At 44.1% G+C, this 15,484-nt stretch overlaps 1 protein-coding gene across 2 annotated transcripts in view; it reads left to right on the top strand.

Moving 5' to 3' along the window:
- The window catches only part of syk (spleen tyrosine kinase), a 69,121-nt gene that overhangs the window by 37,289 nt on the left and 16,348 nt on the right, over positions 1-15,484 (top strand). For both annotated transcript variants that reach the window (XM_055632870.1, XM_055632869.1), the window contains 2 exons: positions 10,261-10,351; positions 11,399-11,576. In XM_055632870.1, coding sequence (XP_055488845.1) covers positions 10,261-10,351; positions 11,399-11,576 — 269 coding nt within the window. The remainder of the gene's footprint in view (positions 1-10,260; positions 10,352-11,398; positions 11,577-15,484) is intronic.

Here is a 15,484-nt window from a genome sequence, read left to right as displayed (position 1 = left end):
TGATTCTGTACTTCAACACGGAATTGAGTTTAAAATGCCTCTTTACTTTCTTCTTGAGACCTTTTTGATTAGCCTCAAGGCTGCTATGATATTATTGTTCTTCAACTTGCTGCTTGTGGTACTGTAATGAGCACGGAAGAACAGTCAAGTTCCAGATGTGACAGAAATGGATAGGAAAGGTTTAGAGGGACATGGGCCAAACATGGACAAATCAGTCAAGCTTAGTTGGCTATCTTGATCGGTTCCCAGACGTGGCGCCGACAGACAAGAAGCCGAAGCAAAGAAGTCGAATCCAAAGAACGGAATGGAAACGAGGCCGAAACGCCAATAAACCGAAAGAGCGAAGACGAAACGCCTACTAACCGAAAGGGCGGGACGCCTAAATCCCAAGGAACCAAAAAGCTGCGACACCTAAAAACAAACTTACTTAATGGCCGCTCTGTCGAAAAGCCACCTACCCGAAAGGCGGTGTCGCCTACAGGCCAAAGGTCGCATTCAGTGACTGTGGGACGCTCCCGTGGGTGGAGACGGAGGAGAGAGAGAAGGGAGAGAGGGGGTGGGGAGAGAATGGGGAGAGAGAGAAGGGGGTGAGAGAGAGGAGAGAGAGAAGGGGGAGAGAGAAGGGGGAGAGAGGGGGGGGGAGAGAGAGAAGAGGGGCAAGAGGAGAGAGAGGGGGGCAAGAGGAGGGGAAGAGAGAGGAGAAGAGTGGAGAGGAGGAGAGAGAGAAGACGGGGAGAGAGAGGAGAGGGAAGGAGAGAGAGATAGGGGAGAGAGAGAAGAGGGGAGAGAGAAGGGAGAGATGGGAGCGTGGGGTTCATTTTCCCACACAAGCCATAGGTAACTGGGCAATCTGAACCCAAACACCAAGTTGAAAGCAGCCGAAGGTGTGCATCGCTCGGGACAGCCCCCACTCTCCCACGGCCACCCTCCGTGGGCTGTGGGTCGGGTGGAGCTGAGGTTTGGGACAATGTTCATGCCTTCACAGTGATGTGATGGACGCGGGGGTCTGGACCAATCGCTGACAAGTCCCGCCCCCCCGGCAACGTCAAGTCCATTATTGCAATTTTCTGTTGAGCGGCTGTCGGTCCTTTGGCCTGTAGGCGACGCCGCCTTTCGGGTAGGTGTCGTTTCGTCAGAGTGGCCATTCGGTAAGTTTGTTTTTAAGCGATGCAGCTTTTTGGTTCCCTGGGTTTTAGGCGTCCCGCCCTTTCGGTTAGTTTCCATTTAGGCGTCCCATCCTTTCGGTTAGTAGGCGTTTTGTCTTCGGAGTCTTTCGGTTTATTGGCGTTTCGGCCTCGTTTCCATTCCATTCTTTGGCTTCGACTTCTTTGCTTTGGCCTCTCGTCCGTCGGCACCACGTCCGCACACGTCTTGATCGGCATGGAAGATTTCGACCAAATGGCCTGTTTCCGTGCTGCAGGAGTCTATAGCTCTTTATATTCATAGTCTTGAACATACAGGAAAAAAGTGAAGATTTGAATTTGCAAAGTTGTTGATTTTCTAAAATACTCTTTGAGAAGTGAAGGGGGATTCTTCCATTAAAACAAAAGACTATATTTACAGATAAACCATGGCTTAGCTGTTGCTGTTGCTGTTGTGTCAGGTGTAAATTTTCATTGTATTCACACACTGAGTGTCAACAATCTGTTGCAAGTGCCCAAACTGTGATGCAAAATGTTAAAATTGTAACTGATGATGCTCGAAGTACGTCTCAGATTGGCCCCAGGCCGCTGGGAATGCAAACAAAAGCAGTTGGTCCATCAGGGGTGCCAGTGCCTAAATCACTGAAATGAACATACAAAATATTTTCAGCATCTTGCTGTGGATTCGGACTTGGATCTCTGCCTGAACTCTCGGCCAGGTTCTGCTTCCACCATCTGGTCATCAATATGCCACAGAGTCGTAGAGTTAGACAGCACACAAACAGGCCCTTTGACTCACTGTCTCTGCTGAATGTCAAACACCCAATTATACTCAGACCACACCAATGTAATTTCTTCTCCCACAACTCCCCCAGCCAGACTCTACCATTCACCAACAGGCAGCTAGATGCAATTTATAATGGCAAGTAAGCTACCAATCCACACGCCGGTGGGATATGGGAGGAGCTCCACACAGACAGCACTTGAAGTCAATACTGAACCTGCGTTACTACAGCTGTGAGGCAGCAGCTCCAGTAGTGATTTTTTTCTTGAATAGGACCTAAGGAACAGCAAGTTTGCCAAAGACTGGGTCATAGGAATCTCACTTAGAGGCCTATTAGCAGGATTTTATGTGATTGGTGCTATTTCAAGATTACCAATGGTTCTGATCTCGGCATAACACCACGGATATTTTGATCTTTATTACTTAAGTGTATGTGGGCACTAGATACTGAATCACCACCATGGTGCATTTAATTGATTGATAGGAATGGAAGACACAACATGGAAGCAGGCGTATTCCACTCACCGAGTCCACTCTGGCCATCAAACACCTGTTCACACTAGTTCCATCTTATCCCACCTTCATATCATACACTAGGGGCAATTTACAGAAGCCAATTAACCAACAAACCTTCAAGTCACTGGGATGTGGGAGGAAACCAGAATGTCCTGAGGTAACCCATACAGTCACAGTGATAACATGCAAACTCCACACAGGCAGCATCTGAGATGATTGAACCCAATCTCTGGCATTGTAAGGCAGCAGGTCTACCAGCTGTGCCACTGTGCTGCCCACATTGATACAGCCACAGTGCGGGCACACCCTTGATCCCAACTTGCGTCCATTTGAGGATGGCTGGACCTTCTTTAGAGGAGAATGAATCATTCACTGTGCCCATTTATTTCTCATTCCATTTGTTAGGCAAAACAATGTTAGGATTACCCACGTCAACCATAATAGCATTAAATTTACAGTTGATCTGACGTATCACTCTCCTCAAAGATAGTTTAATTTGTTTATGTAGGTTTTCTGTGTGCTGCCTCTTTCCTTTTGACAATTAATTTCACTCCAAGTATTGCCCAGTGTTGACAGGCCGGCATCAAGCATTCTTTGTCCTGTACTCGCTGGCAGTAACATTGGCAGATGCATAAGAGAGGGTTATTTGCTTACTGGACAAATATAGGTTGGAGGAACTGTTGTAATAAATGTGGAACAGAGCAGACATAAAATAGATGGCAATAATTTATCATTTGAGGCATGATTTTGATGTTGTCATTTTTCATGCATTTTCCTTAGAACAGAAGAGGCAATTTAGCCAGTGAGCTGGTCCTCAGAGTGCCATCAGTCCCCTTATCTCTTTAACCTACTTTCTCCAGTAACACCCACCTACAGTAATTTATAGGAGTTAATTAACCTACCAACCAGTATGTCTTCATGATCCGGAAGCAAACCAGAGCGCCCGGGGAAGCCTTTGAGGTCACAGAGAGAACATACAAACTTTACACAGACTCAAGGTCGGGATCAAACCTTGGTCCTTGGAGCTATGCAGTAGCAGTCCACTAGTGAAATATCTACAGGGAAACTCAGTATCTAATCATTAACAGTTTCAGCATTCCTGGCGAGTGAAGCAAACAGAGTTACCGGGAGGAAGTACTCAGCCAAGCAGGGCCGGCTTTAGGAGGTGCAGGGTCCAATTGGGAAAAAATTTCATAGAAATATAAATAAATAATTATAAACGAGTCACGTGTCGTGAGTAATATGATGGACAGTCGGCTTTAAAAAAAAATCTTAAACCGCGCAGATCGTTCTCTCCGTACAAATAAAAATAAAAATAAATAAAGTAACAATTCAATTTTCCCACGGCTTCCAATTCTCCTTCTTTCTGAATTACTGAATGATTGGGGGGGTGGGGATGATGGCAGGTGGAAAGATGGTGGGAAAAATGGGAGCACACTGGGACAACATGAATCAGTTGTCATCTTATTGAATAACAATACTAGTTCAAGTTATCAAGGGACCGATTCGGGGGAGAGTTCCTTTCACAGCGTGTGAGGAGTCTAGCTAGGGGTAAAGTTGCTGGGGTGGCAGGAGCGTTGAGAAGGAGGAGTCGGGTTCATGCCAGTAACTCACTCACCGCTGTCACGGTGCTCCGGGCGCGGAGCTACCGCATTGTGGCCGGGGAGGGAAGAAGCTCGCATGGCTACGAGCGGCCTCCATCATCGGACAGTAGAACCGACTGCCATCTCAGCATCTTCTGCCGGCCCGCTCACCTCTGGCAGTGCTCTCCATCTGAACAGTGAGGGGACCAGCTCAAGAGCAAAAATCATAGAGCGGAGTGGGTCAGCGGGTAATGGATAACATCACAGCGGGCGGTGAAGCTTACTCCTGTGTCAGCGCGAACAAGGGATCAATTGAGGTTACTCGCACTGACATATGGAGTAGGCTCCACCGCCCGCTGTCCTGTTATCTATCGCCCGCTGACCCACTCTAGAGCTGGATGATCCCCGGCCGACCCTCTCCTTCTCAATGCTCCTGCCCTCCCAGGGGTAAAGTTGCGGAATTTGAAGATAGGGACAGAGATGCTACACAGAGATTCTAAACTCGGGAGAGCTTTTGGGTGAACTCGCACAGTGGGACAGGGCTTGAGGCAGCATCTATGGAGCGAAGGAAATAGCCAACGTTTCAAGCCGGGTCTGAAGAAGGGTTTCGACCCAATTTGTTGCATATTTCCTCCATAGATGCTGCCTCACCCACTAAGTTTCTCCAGCATTTTTGTCTACTGCAAAACGTCAATGATTCCGGGAATGCCGAGAGAGCTAGAGAGAGATGAGATGGGGAGCGGGAGAGAGAGCGCGCGAGAGAGAGAGAGGGATGGAGAGAGCGAAAGACAGAGTGTCACAACGTGGGTCAGTAAGTGAATTGAATGGCTAACCTGCTGCAGACCAAGAAGCTCACCAAGAAGAAGTCCTCAATCATGATGGTGAGTTTTAAGAAATTCTCAATGTGTCATCAATGCATCGATCTACATTCCTCAGTAAATGTAATTCTGTTTTGAACAAATGTTAATGACAATAGACAATCGACAATAGGTGCAGGAGTAGGCCATTGGCCCTTCGAGCCAGCACTGCCATTCAATGTGATCATGGCTGATCATTCCCAATCAGTACCCCGTTCCTGCCTTCTCCCCATATCCCCCGACTCCGCTATTTTTAAGAGCCCTATCTAGCTCTCTCTTGAAAGCATCCAGAGAACCTGCCTCCACCGCCCTCTGAGGCAACGAATTCCATAGACTCACCACTCTCTGTGAGAGAAAGTGTTTCCTTGTCTCTGTTCTAAATGGCTTGCCCCTTATTCTTAAACTGTGGCCCCTGGTTCTGGACTCCCCCAACATCGGGAACATGTTTCCTGCCTCTAGTGTGTCCAAGCCCTTAACAATCTTATATGTTTCAATGAGATTCCGTCTCATCCTTCTAAACTCCAGAGTGTACAAGCCCAGCTGCTCCATTCTCTCAGCATATGCCCATCCCGGGCAAGCTGTACCTGCATGCTTACTTACATAGACTGGTGTACAAGGAACCCCAGATCCCGTTGTGCTTCCCCTTTTCCCAACTTGACACCATTTAGATAGTAATCTGCCTTCCTGTTTTGCTACCAAAGTGAATAATTTCACATTTATCCGCATTAAACTTCATCTGCCATGCATCTGCCCACTCCCCCAACATGTCCAAATCACCTTGCATTCTCCTAGCATTCTCCTCACAGTTCACACTGCCACCCAGCTTTGTGTCATCTGCTCATTTCATGCCGCGTGAATTGTATTCAAAGGAACGCAGCGTCATTAATACTTGTTCAAAACACAATTACATTTACTGAGGAATGTGGATCAGAGCATTGATATCACATTGTATAACTACTTGTTAACTACTGGCTGTTAACAAGTGCTACAGTAGTAGTTAACACATCATTTGTGTCTGATGGCTATTCAGCGGTTGTTATCCATGTATGTTTTGTAAAAAAATCCGTATGGCGAATCCTTTATCCGCTCTCGAGCATGAAGGAGAGTTATGAAGACCTCCTAAGACCTCGTGTCGACCATGCTGCGAGTATGAGTCGAGGGCAAACTAGCCAGAACTCGTGGATTAGGTCGCCCAAGTGGGACAGGCCCTTTTTAGCAAATCATTTCAGTGAAAACAACTTTGTGAGTAAAGCAGTGATGAATTGGATGGGAATTCAAACTGAACACAAAACAAGTGCAACAATAAAAATATAGAAACTGACTTAAGATAGACACAAAATGCTGGAGTAACAGGCTGCATCTCTGGAGGGAAAGAATGGGTGATGTTTCGGGTCAAGACCCTTCTTCAGACTGAGTGTCAGGGGAGAGGAAGTTTAGAGATATAGAAGGGTAAGGTGTGAAAACGACAAATCAAAGTGGATGATGCTAAGGAAATGTGGAATGGTCCATTGTTAACTGAGGGGAATTTGACGATGCGGCATACATTTGGTAATATTTAATCTGGAGGACGGCAGAACTAGTCGGAGGGAAAGCAAGGGTTACTTGAAGTTAGAGAAATCAATATTCACACCGTTGAGCTGCCCAAGCGGAATATGATGCGCTGTTCCTCCAAGATCGCCGAGCCTGCGCTTGGTCTTCCTGTTATACTGTACAGGACTCATCATCTGCTTGGATCTGTCATTTTCACACCTCACCCTTCTATATCTCTAGACCCCCACTCCCCTGACTCTCAGTCTAAATAGGGTCTCGACCCGAAATGTCACCCATTCCTTCTCTCAACAGATGCTGCCTGTCCCGCTGAGTTACTCCAGTATTTTGCGTCTATCTACAGTGTAAACCAGCATCTGCAGTTCCTTCCTACACCTACTACTCATTAAGGCTAATTTGCAAGCTTGCATTCAAGCTAGAAATATTAGCAAGTGAAAGCACTGATTAAATTATTTTAAGAATAGCGCAGATATATTGTGTGTTTTTTAATCCCTCGCCTTCCACAAGATGCTTTAATGTTACTCTGGGAAAGGATGCACCATTGTGTGGCATGAGCCTATGGGTTTGGTGGACCATAGAATTAAAGGATGTTCAGAATTAAAGGACGTTCTTTTAGGAAGGAGATGAGGAGAAATGTCTTTAGTCAGTGGGCGGTGAATCTGTGGAATTCTTTGCGCAGAAGGTTTTGGAGACCAAGTCAGTGGATATTTTTAAGATAGAGATAGATCATTAGATTCTTGATTAGTACAGGTGTCAGAGAAGGCAAGAGAATGGGGTTAGGAGGGAGAGATAGATCAGCCATGATTGAATGAAGGAGTAGACGTGATGAGCCGAAGAGCCTATTGCTGCCCCAATCACTTATGACCTTATGAGGAGGAATGGTGCACTTACAGGCAAACCAACCCAAGGTGACCTCCCCAGGGACATTTTTTTATCAGTTTATTACTGCCTGTAATCAGACTCAATAAAATACCCTTGAAGGAAGAAAGCATGTTTAAATGCAGAAGGCACATAGTAGCTATGCAAGGCTTTTCTGAGAGAAATAGTAAAGTTTGATTAGTTTATTCTTGACTTTTTTCAACCCCCACTACATTTGGGTAAATCCATTGACATAGAACATAGAACAAACAGTACAGCACAAGAACAGACCCTTCAGCCCACAATGTCTGTGCCCGACATGATGCCAGGACAATCTCTTATCTACCGGTGCATAATTCATATTCCTCCATTCCCTGCATATCTATATGCCTCTCCAAAAACCCCTTAAATACTACCATCGTATCTGCCTCAACAACCAATGATTCTTGATTAGTACAGATGTCAGAGGTTATGGGAGGAAGGCAGGAGAATGGGGTTAGGATGGATAGAGATGGATCAACCATGAATGAATGGCAGAGTAGACAAGTTGGGCCGATTGACCTAATTCTACTCTTGTGCCTTATGACCAATCCTGGCAGGAGTGACTGGGAGGTATCAGCAGCCCAGTCTGGCAGTGAAGGTCGGCAGGTCAGTCCGCTATAACCGAAAACCATTATAAAGAGGTTTCTAAAAACGAGGGTTCACTATACTCCTATTAGGAAATTATAAATCCTCAAGCCTCTGTTTTTATTTAATAAACATGGAAATCATGGAATCAAGAGCACAGGCACACTGATGAGAAGGGTGTGGCCTTATTGGTGTGAAGAGAGACTGGCCTGCTATTTAGATCGAAAGACTCATCACCTTGCCCACAGCTGACAATGGCCTCTTTCCTTTATCAACGTTACTTATTTCCATATCTTTCATTTATTTGTTCTATATCACTGTCTATATCTCTTAATTCCCTTTCACATGACTGTCTGAAGAAGGATCTCGACTCCAAACTTCACCTATTCCTTTTATCCAGAGATGTTGTCTGACCCACTGAGTTACTCCAGCTTTTTTTCTATTGTCGGTTTCAACCAGCATCTGCAGTTCCTTCCTATACGGCTGGATTGAAACGACGATTCTCAGGAAATTGATGCTGCACTGCCCTCTGCTGTTGCAGATGTTAAATACACTGCAACATTTATCTGGAATTAATTTTCAATTTTTAAAAAATCCCAGAAACAACTTTTTTTTTGCCGCATCAGCACAAGAGTGGCTAAAATTCTACAGTAGAATGTTGAAAAAGTGCTATCGTGCTGCCATTTAGAAAAGTACAAATATTATTTTGCCACCAATTCTAATATGATGAGCCTGATGTCAGTACATCTGACATTAAAATTCAGTTAATTTAATTCCAGATTATTGAGAATAATAAGAATTCCACAAACAAACAAGAGCTTTTTTTAAACAACCTTATGGAAAAGTATGTCTAAGCTCTGAGAGAACAGAGAAATTTGAAAGAAATCAACAAAATACAAGACTTTAAGACTCCTGGCTTTAGTTGCATAGTATGCTAACAGGTAGCTATCACGTGTCACTTTAAATCAATGGTTTATATATCCATGAACTACTTAGATATTCAGATTGGAGCCATATGTGGGAATTCACACTCAACCGGGAGTTTTAAAGGTATCAGGGATAATCATAGATTAGTTGTATGCAATCATTCAGGAATAAAAGGGATTAAGAAAATCTAAGAGGGTTAGAACCAACACTTGGGGGAAAAAATACATCAGTTCAATTTGGAAGGCTCAAAGGGAACGTTCAGTCATCAGGAACAGAGGATAATCTGTGGAATTCTCTGCCACAGAAGGCAGTGGAGGCCAATACACTGGATGTTTTCCAGGGAGAGTTAAATTTAGCTCTTGGGGCTAACAGAATCAAGGGATACTTGGAAAAAGCAGGAGCGGGGGTAGTGCTGGCTCGAAGGGCTGAATAGCCTACTCCTGCACCTATTTTCTATGTTTCTATAACAATGTGCTGGAGTAACACAGTAGGTAAGGCAACATCTCGGAATGAGATGGGTAGGAGACGTTTCTGGTTGGCACCTTTCTTTCAGACTGGGGAAGGAGACGGTTGAACAGGCTGAAGAAAGGTTCTGACCCAAAACATCATCTATCCATGTTGACCAGAAATGCTACTTGCCAAGACCTGCCAAGTTACTCCAGCTCTTTGTGTCCTACGCAAGATTCTAGCATTTACAGTTCTGTGTGTTTACAGTAACAGAGGAGAAATGGCTGCAGGACTCTCAAGCAGTGGAGTGTTTCTCAACATATTACATTTGTAAGAAATCAGACTAATGTGGGCATGGAAATTGTAGAGCAGAAATGGTGTATGGTGGATTTGGGAAGAAAGTACGGGTGTCAGAGGTTACGGAGAGAAAGCAAGAAAATGGGGTTAGGAGAGAGAGATAGATCAGCCATAATTGAATGGTGCAGTAGACTTGATGGGCCAAATGGCCTAATTCTACTCCTATCACTTATGATCATATGATCTTATGAAAGTTAAAAGAATGAAGAACACTTGACCAACACTCCACTTCAGATGCAAACCCACTTGTCACCAAACTATCAGGACTCTCACATTTATCTTGAACCAGGTTGACTGATTTTGACTCTAAATCAGCAGAACAAAATAGAAATAAATTAACTGTCAATTTTCTCACGAGAACTTATAAACAAACAATTTTAATTTAGTTGTTGGTTAATTTCTCATTGTCTCCAATTTGTACTATGATTGCATCTCACTGCTTGCTTCTTGGCTGGCATATTAGGCATATTAGACTTAACTTGTGGCACATGCTTTATTTACATGCTTACAATGGAATGATCTTGAGAGCTTACAATAACTAATCAATACCCCTCTTCCTGACAAATGAATGCATTACAGTAAGGCCTAATTAATATTGATCTGGATGTGTTTAGAAATCAACAATGGGTGACCGTTCCGCTAGTGCAGCCAATTTTAATGCCTACATGCCCGGACCTCATAAACAGGCTGGAGGAGCAGAAGCAGGTGAGCCATGATTCTTTTTTATCTATTAACTGTGAACAACTCCATTACGATAAAAAGTAAATGAATCAAATTTCAATAATAGGAAAAATACACGGTCATTGCTGGACATTTATTCCAGTATAGTTTGCTGCTGATAAAGTACTTTACTATAAAAATACCAAGCTATGCGTTATGGTTTATCGATTATTGTCACATGTACTGAGATGCAATCAAAAACTCTTGTTTGCGTGCTATCCAATCACATCAGATAATACTATATGGGTGGCACGGTGACGTAGCGGCAGAGTTGCTGCATCACAGCGTTTGCGGCGCCGGAGACCCGGGTTCAATCCCGACTACGGGTGCTGTCTGTACGCAGTTTGTACGTTCTCCCCGTGACCGTGTGGGTTTTCTCCGAAATCCTCGATTTCCTCCCACAATCCAAAGTCGTACAGGTTTGTAGGTTAATTGGCTTAGTATAAATGGAAATTGTCCCTCGTGTGTGTAGGGTAGCGTTAATGTGCGGCGTGGAGTCGGTGGGCCGAAGAGCCTGTTTCCACGCTGTATCTCTAAACTAAACTAAACTGACCTGAACTAAACTAAACTATACGTGAATACAATCAAGCTATGCACAAGTACAACAGGTCCAACAAAGATAAAAATACCCAAGTGCAGAATTGTAGCATTGGAGTTCCAGAGAAAAGATCCAATGTCTGCAATGAGGTAAGTTGGAAGACCAGGACTACACTCTGGATTATGGGAGGACTGTTTCAAAGTCTGATAACATAGAGTAAGAAGCTGGTTCTCAGTGTGGTCGTACGTACTTTCAAGCCTTTGTATCTTCTGCCTGATGGGAGCAGGAAGAAGTGGCGATAGTTCTTGATTATGTTGGCTGTTCCACCAAGGCAGTGTAAAGTGACGATGGAGTCAATGGTGGGGAGTCAGGTCTGTGTGATGGACTGGACTACATCCTCAATTCTATAACTGTCCAAATTAATGACTTCCCTACAAGTGCACTGGATTAAAATAATTGAGTTCAACACTAAATATATCTCTGCCTCATTGTAGGCGCCCGGAAAGATGCCATGCCTATGGAAACCAACGTCTATGAAAGCCCTTATGCAGACCCCGAAGAGCTGAAGGGAAAGACACTTTATTTGAAAAATGATGCCCTCATACTGGAAGAAAAGGAGCTTGGATCTGGTAACTTTGGTACAGTTAAGAAAGGAATTTACAAAATGAGGAAGTAAGTGTTTATATGTTTAAATTGAACAAACTGATATGACACATAATACAGTGCTCACAGCTTGATGGAGAGTCCATATTTCAAATGCTTGTGTTTTAGTTAGCTTAAGGGCATGTTTCAATCACTAGTCAGATTGACCAATCCTAAAGAAACTAACACTTTTTGTGAGAAATACGTATGTTGCGGGGTGACGCCTGTATGGTCATGAGTAGTCGCCCAAAGAGTCATACTTTTTCTGGTCACCGCTGGATTTTCAACATTTGAAATTTTTCGGCGACCTACTGCGACTCTGACAGGTGCAGGCAGTCACCAAACAAAAATGCTGGAGTAACTCAGTGGGACAGCCAGCATCTCTGGAGAGAAGGAATGAATGACGTTTTAGGTCGAGACCTTCACACAAATAGCACTGAGAACCCCTGACTCTCAGTCTGAAGAAGGGTCTCGACCCGAAACGTCACCCCTTCCTCCTCTCCAGAGATGCTGCCATTAAGTTTGTCCCATTGAGTTATTCCAGCATTTGATGTCTATCTTGTGATACCAAATGTTTGTTTACAGAGGAATATAGATATGATGACAACACACTGAACCAACAGCAATTAGAAAAGCTATGATATGTTGTTCTTCATTCGATTATGTTGAAGTACAAAGTAAAGACATTTGTACAGGGCATTCATAAGACTTCACCAAAGACTTTTGGAGTACAATCTTGCACTCCAACCGTAAGATACCTGGAGATGCAAGAGACTACAGATGATGGAATCTTGAGCAAAAGACAAACTGCTGGAGGAATTCAGTGGGTCAGGCAGCATCAATGGAGGGAAATGGACAGACAACCTCTCGGGTCTGGACTCTTCTTCTGACCAGCAGTCTCTCCAGCAGTTTGTTTTTTTGATAAAGATGCCTGTATTTGTCTTGGACTCCATGCAATTTCACTAAATTGAGACACAGAATGAGAGAGTTGTCCAATGTAGTAAGATTGCCCTTTGCTCCCTGGACTTTAGGGCTGAACTCATTGGCATATGGAATTTTAAGAGGAGTTGACAAGGTAAAGGCTGAAGAGAATATTTCCCCTGCCTCGAGATTAAGGAATATGAAAGCATAATCTCAGGATAAGGGGAGGTCAATTATATATAATATAACAATTACAGCACGGAAACAGGCCACCTCGACCCTTCTAGTCCGTGCCGAACACGTATTCTCCCCTAGTCCCATATGGCGAGAGCAGGAACAGGAAGATACGGGACCTGAACGTGTGGCTGAGGAACTGGTGCATGGGGCAGGGATTTAGATTCTTAGATCACTGGGAACTGTTTTGGGGTAAGGGGGAACTGTGCAAAAGGGACAGATTGCATCTTAACAGGTGTGGGACCAGCATTCTGGCAGGCAGGTTTGCCACTGCTACACAGGTGGCTTTAAACTGAATAAGGGGGGTGGGGTGTCGAATGGGATAGTGGAGGATGGAGTTAAAGGGAAAGGGTTTCTTAAATGTGTGAGCGTAGAGACTGAGGGGTGTAAAATGAGGGTAGAAGGAATAGGTAGCAAGATGAAAAGTAAAAGTGGCAGGCAGACAAAACCAGGGCAAAAATCAAAAAGGGCCACTTTTCAACATAATTGTATAAGGGGTAAGAGTGTTGTAAAAACAAGCCTGAAGGCTTTGTGTCTTAATGCAAGGAGCATTCGTAATAAGGTGGATGAGTTGAATGTGCAGATAGCTATTAATGACTATGATATAGTTGGGATCACGGAGACATGGCTCCAGGGTGACCAAGGCTGGGAGCTGAACATCCAGGGATATTCAATATTCAGGAGGGATAAAGAGAAAGGAAAGGGAGGTGGGGTAGCGTTACTGATTAGAGAGGGGATTAATGCAATGGAAAGGAAGGACATTAGTTTGGAGGATGTGGAATCGGTATGGGTAGAGCTGCGAAACACTAAGGGGCAGAAAACGCTGGTGGGTGTTGTGTACAGGCCACCTAACAGTAGTAGTGAAGTTGGAGGTGGTATCAAACAGGAAATTAGAAATGCGTGCGACAAAGACAAAACAGTTATAATGGGTGACTTCAATCTACATATAGATTGGGTGAATCAAATTGGCAGGGGTGCTGAAGAAGAGGAATGTATGCGGGATAGTTATCTAAATCAACATGTAGAGGAACCAACGAGAGAGCAGGCTACTTTAGACTGGGTATTGAGTAATGAGGAAGGGTTAGTTAGCAATCTTGTTGTACGTGCCCCCTTGGGCAAGAGTGACCATAATATGGTTGAGTTCTTCATTAGGATGGAGAGTGACATTGTTAATTCAGAAACAATGGTTCTGAACTTAAAGAAAGGTAACTTTGAGGGTATGAGACGTGAATTGGCCAAGATTGACTGGCAATTAATTCTAAAAGGGTTGACGGTGGATATGCAATGCAAGACATTTAAAGACTGCATGGAAGAACTACAAAAATTGTTCATCCCAGTTTGGCAAAAGAATAAATCAGGGAAGGTAGTACATCCATGGATAACAAGGGAAATCAGGGATAGTATCAAAGCGAAGGATGATGCGTACAAATTAGCCAGAAAAAGCAGCATACCGGAGGACTGGGAGAAATTCAAAGACCAGCAGAGGAGGACAAAGGGCTTAATTAGGAAAGGAAAAATAGATTATGAAAGAAAACTGGCAGGGAACATAAAAACTGACTGCAAAAGTTTTTATAGATATGTGAAAAGAAAGAGATTAGTTAAAACAAATGTAGGTCCCTTGCAGTCAGAAACAGGTGAGTTGATCATGGGGAACAAGGATATGTCGGACCAATTGAATAACTACTTTGGTTCCGTCTTCACTATGGAAGACATAAATAATTTGCCGGAAATAGCAGGGGACCGCGGGTCAAAGGAGTTGGAGGAATTGAGTGAAATCCAGGTTAGCCGGGAAGTGGTGTTGGGTAAATTGAATGGATTAAAGGCCGATAAATCCCCAGGGCCAGATAGGCTGCATCCCAGAATACTTAAGGAAGTAGCTCCAGAAATAGTGGATGCATTAGTAATAATCTTTCAAAACTCTTTAGATTCTGGAGTAGTTCCTGAAGATTGGCGGGTAGCAAACATCACCCCACTTTTTAAGAAGGGAGGGAGAGGGAAAATGGGGAATTACAGACCAGTTAGTCTAACATCGGTAGTGGGGAAACTGCTAGAGTCAGTTATTAAAGATGGGATAGCAGCACATTTGGAAAGTGGTGAAATCATTGGACAAAGTCAGCATGGATTTACGAAAGGTAAATCATGTCTGATGAATCTTATAGAATTTTTCGAGGATGTAACTGGTAGCGTGGATAGGGGAGAACCAGTGGATGTGGTGTATCTGGACTTCCAGAAGGCTTTCGACAAGGTCCCACATAAGAGGTTTATATACAAACTTAAAGCACACGGCATTGGGGGTTCAGTATTGATGTGGATAGAGAACTGGCTGGCAAACAGGAAGCAAAGAGTAGGAGTAAACGGGTCCTTTTCACAATGGCAGGCAGTGACTAGTGGGGTACCGCAAGGCTCAGTGCTGGGACCCCAGCTATTTACAATATATATTAATGATCTGGATGAGGGAATTGAAGGCAATATCTCCAAGTTTGCGGATGACACTAAGCTGGGGGGCAGTGTGCTGTGAGGAGGATGCTAGGAGACTGCAAGGTGACTTGGATAGGCTGGGTGAGTGGGCAAATGTTTGGCAGATGCAGTATAATGTGGATAAATGTGAGGTTATCCATTTTGGTGGCAAAAAACGGGAAAGCAGACTATTATCTAAATGGTGGCCGATTGGGAAAGGGGGAGATGCAGCGAGACCTGGGTGTCATGGTACACCAGTCATCGAAGGTAGGCATGCAGGTGCAGCAGGCAGTAAAGAAAGCGAATGGTATGTTACCTTTCATTGC

The sequence above is a fragment of the Leucoraja erinacea genome, chromosome 3 (assembly GCF_028641065.1).
Source record: "Leucoraja erinacea ecotype New England chromosome 3, Leri_hhj_1, whole genome shotgun sequence".
NCBI classification, from domain to species: domain Eukaryota; kingdom Metazoa; phylum Chordata; class Chondrichthyes; order Rajiformes; family Rajidae; genus Leucoraja; species Leucoraja erinaceus.
The sequence above is the reverse complement of the archived record's forward strand: the minus strand, read 5'-3'. Positions and strand labels throughout refer to the sequence as shown.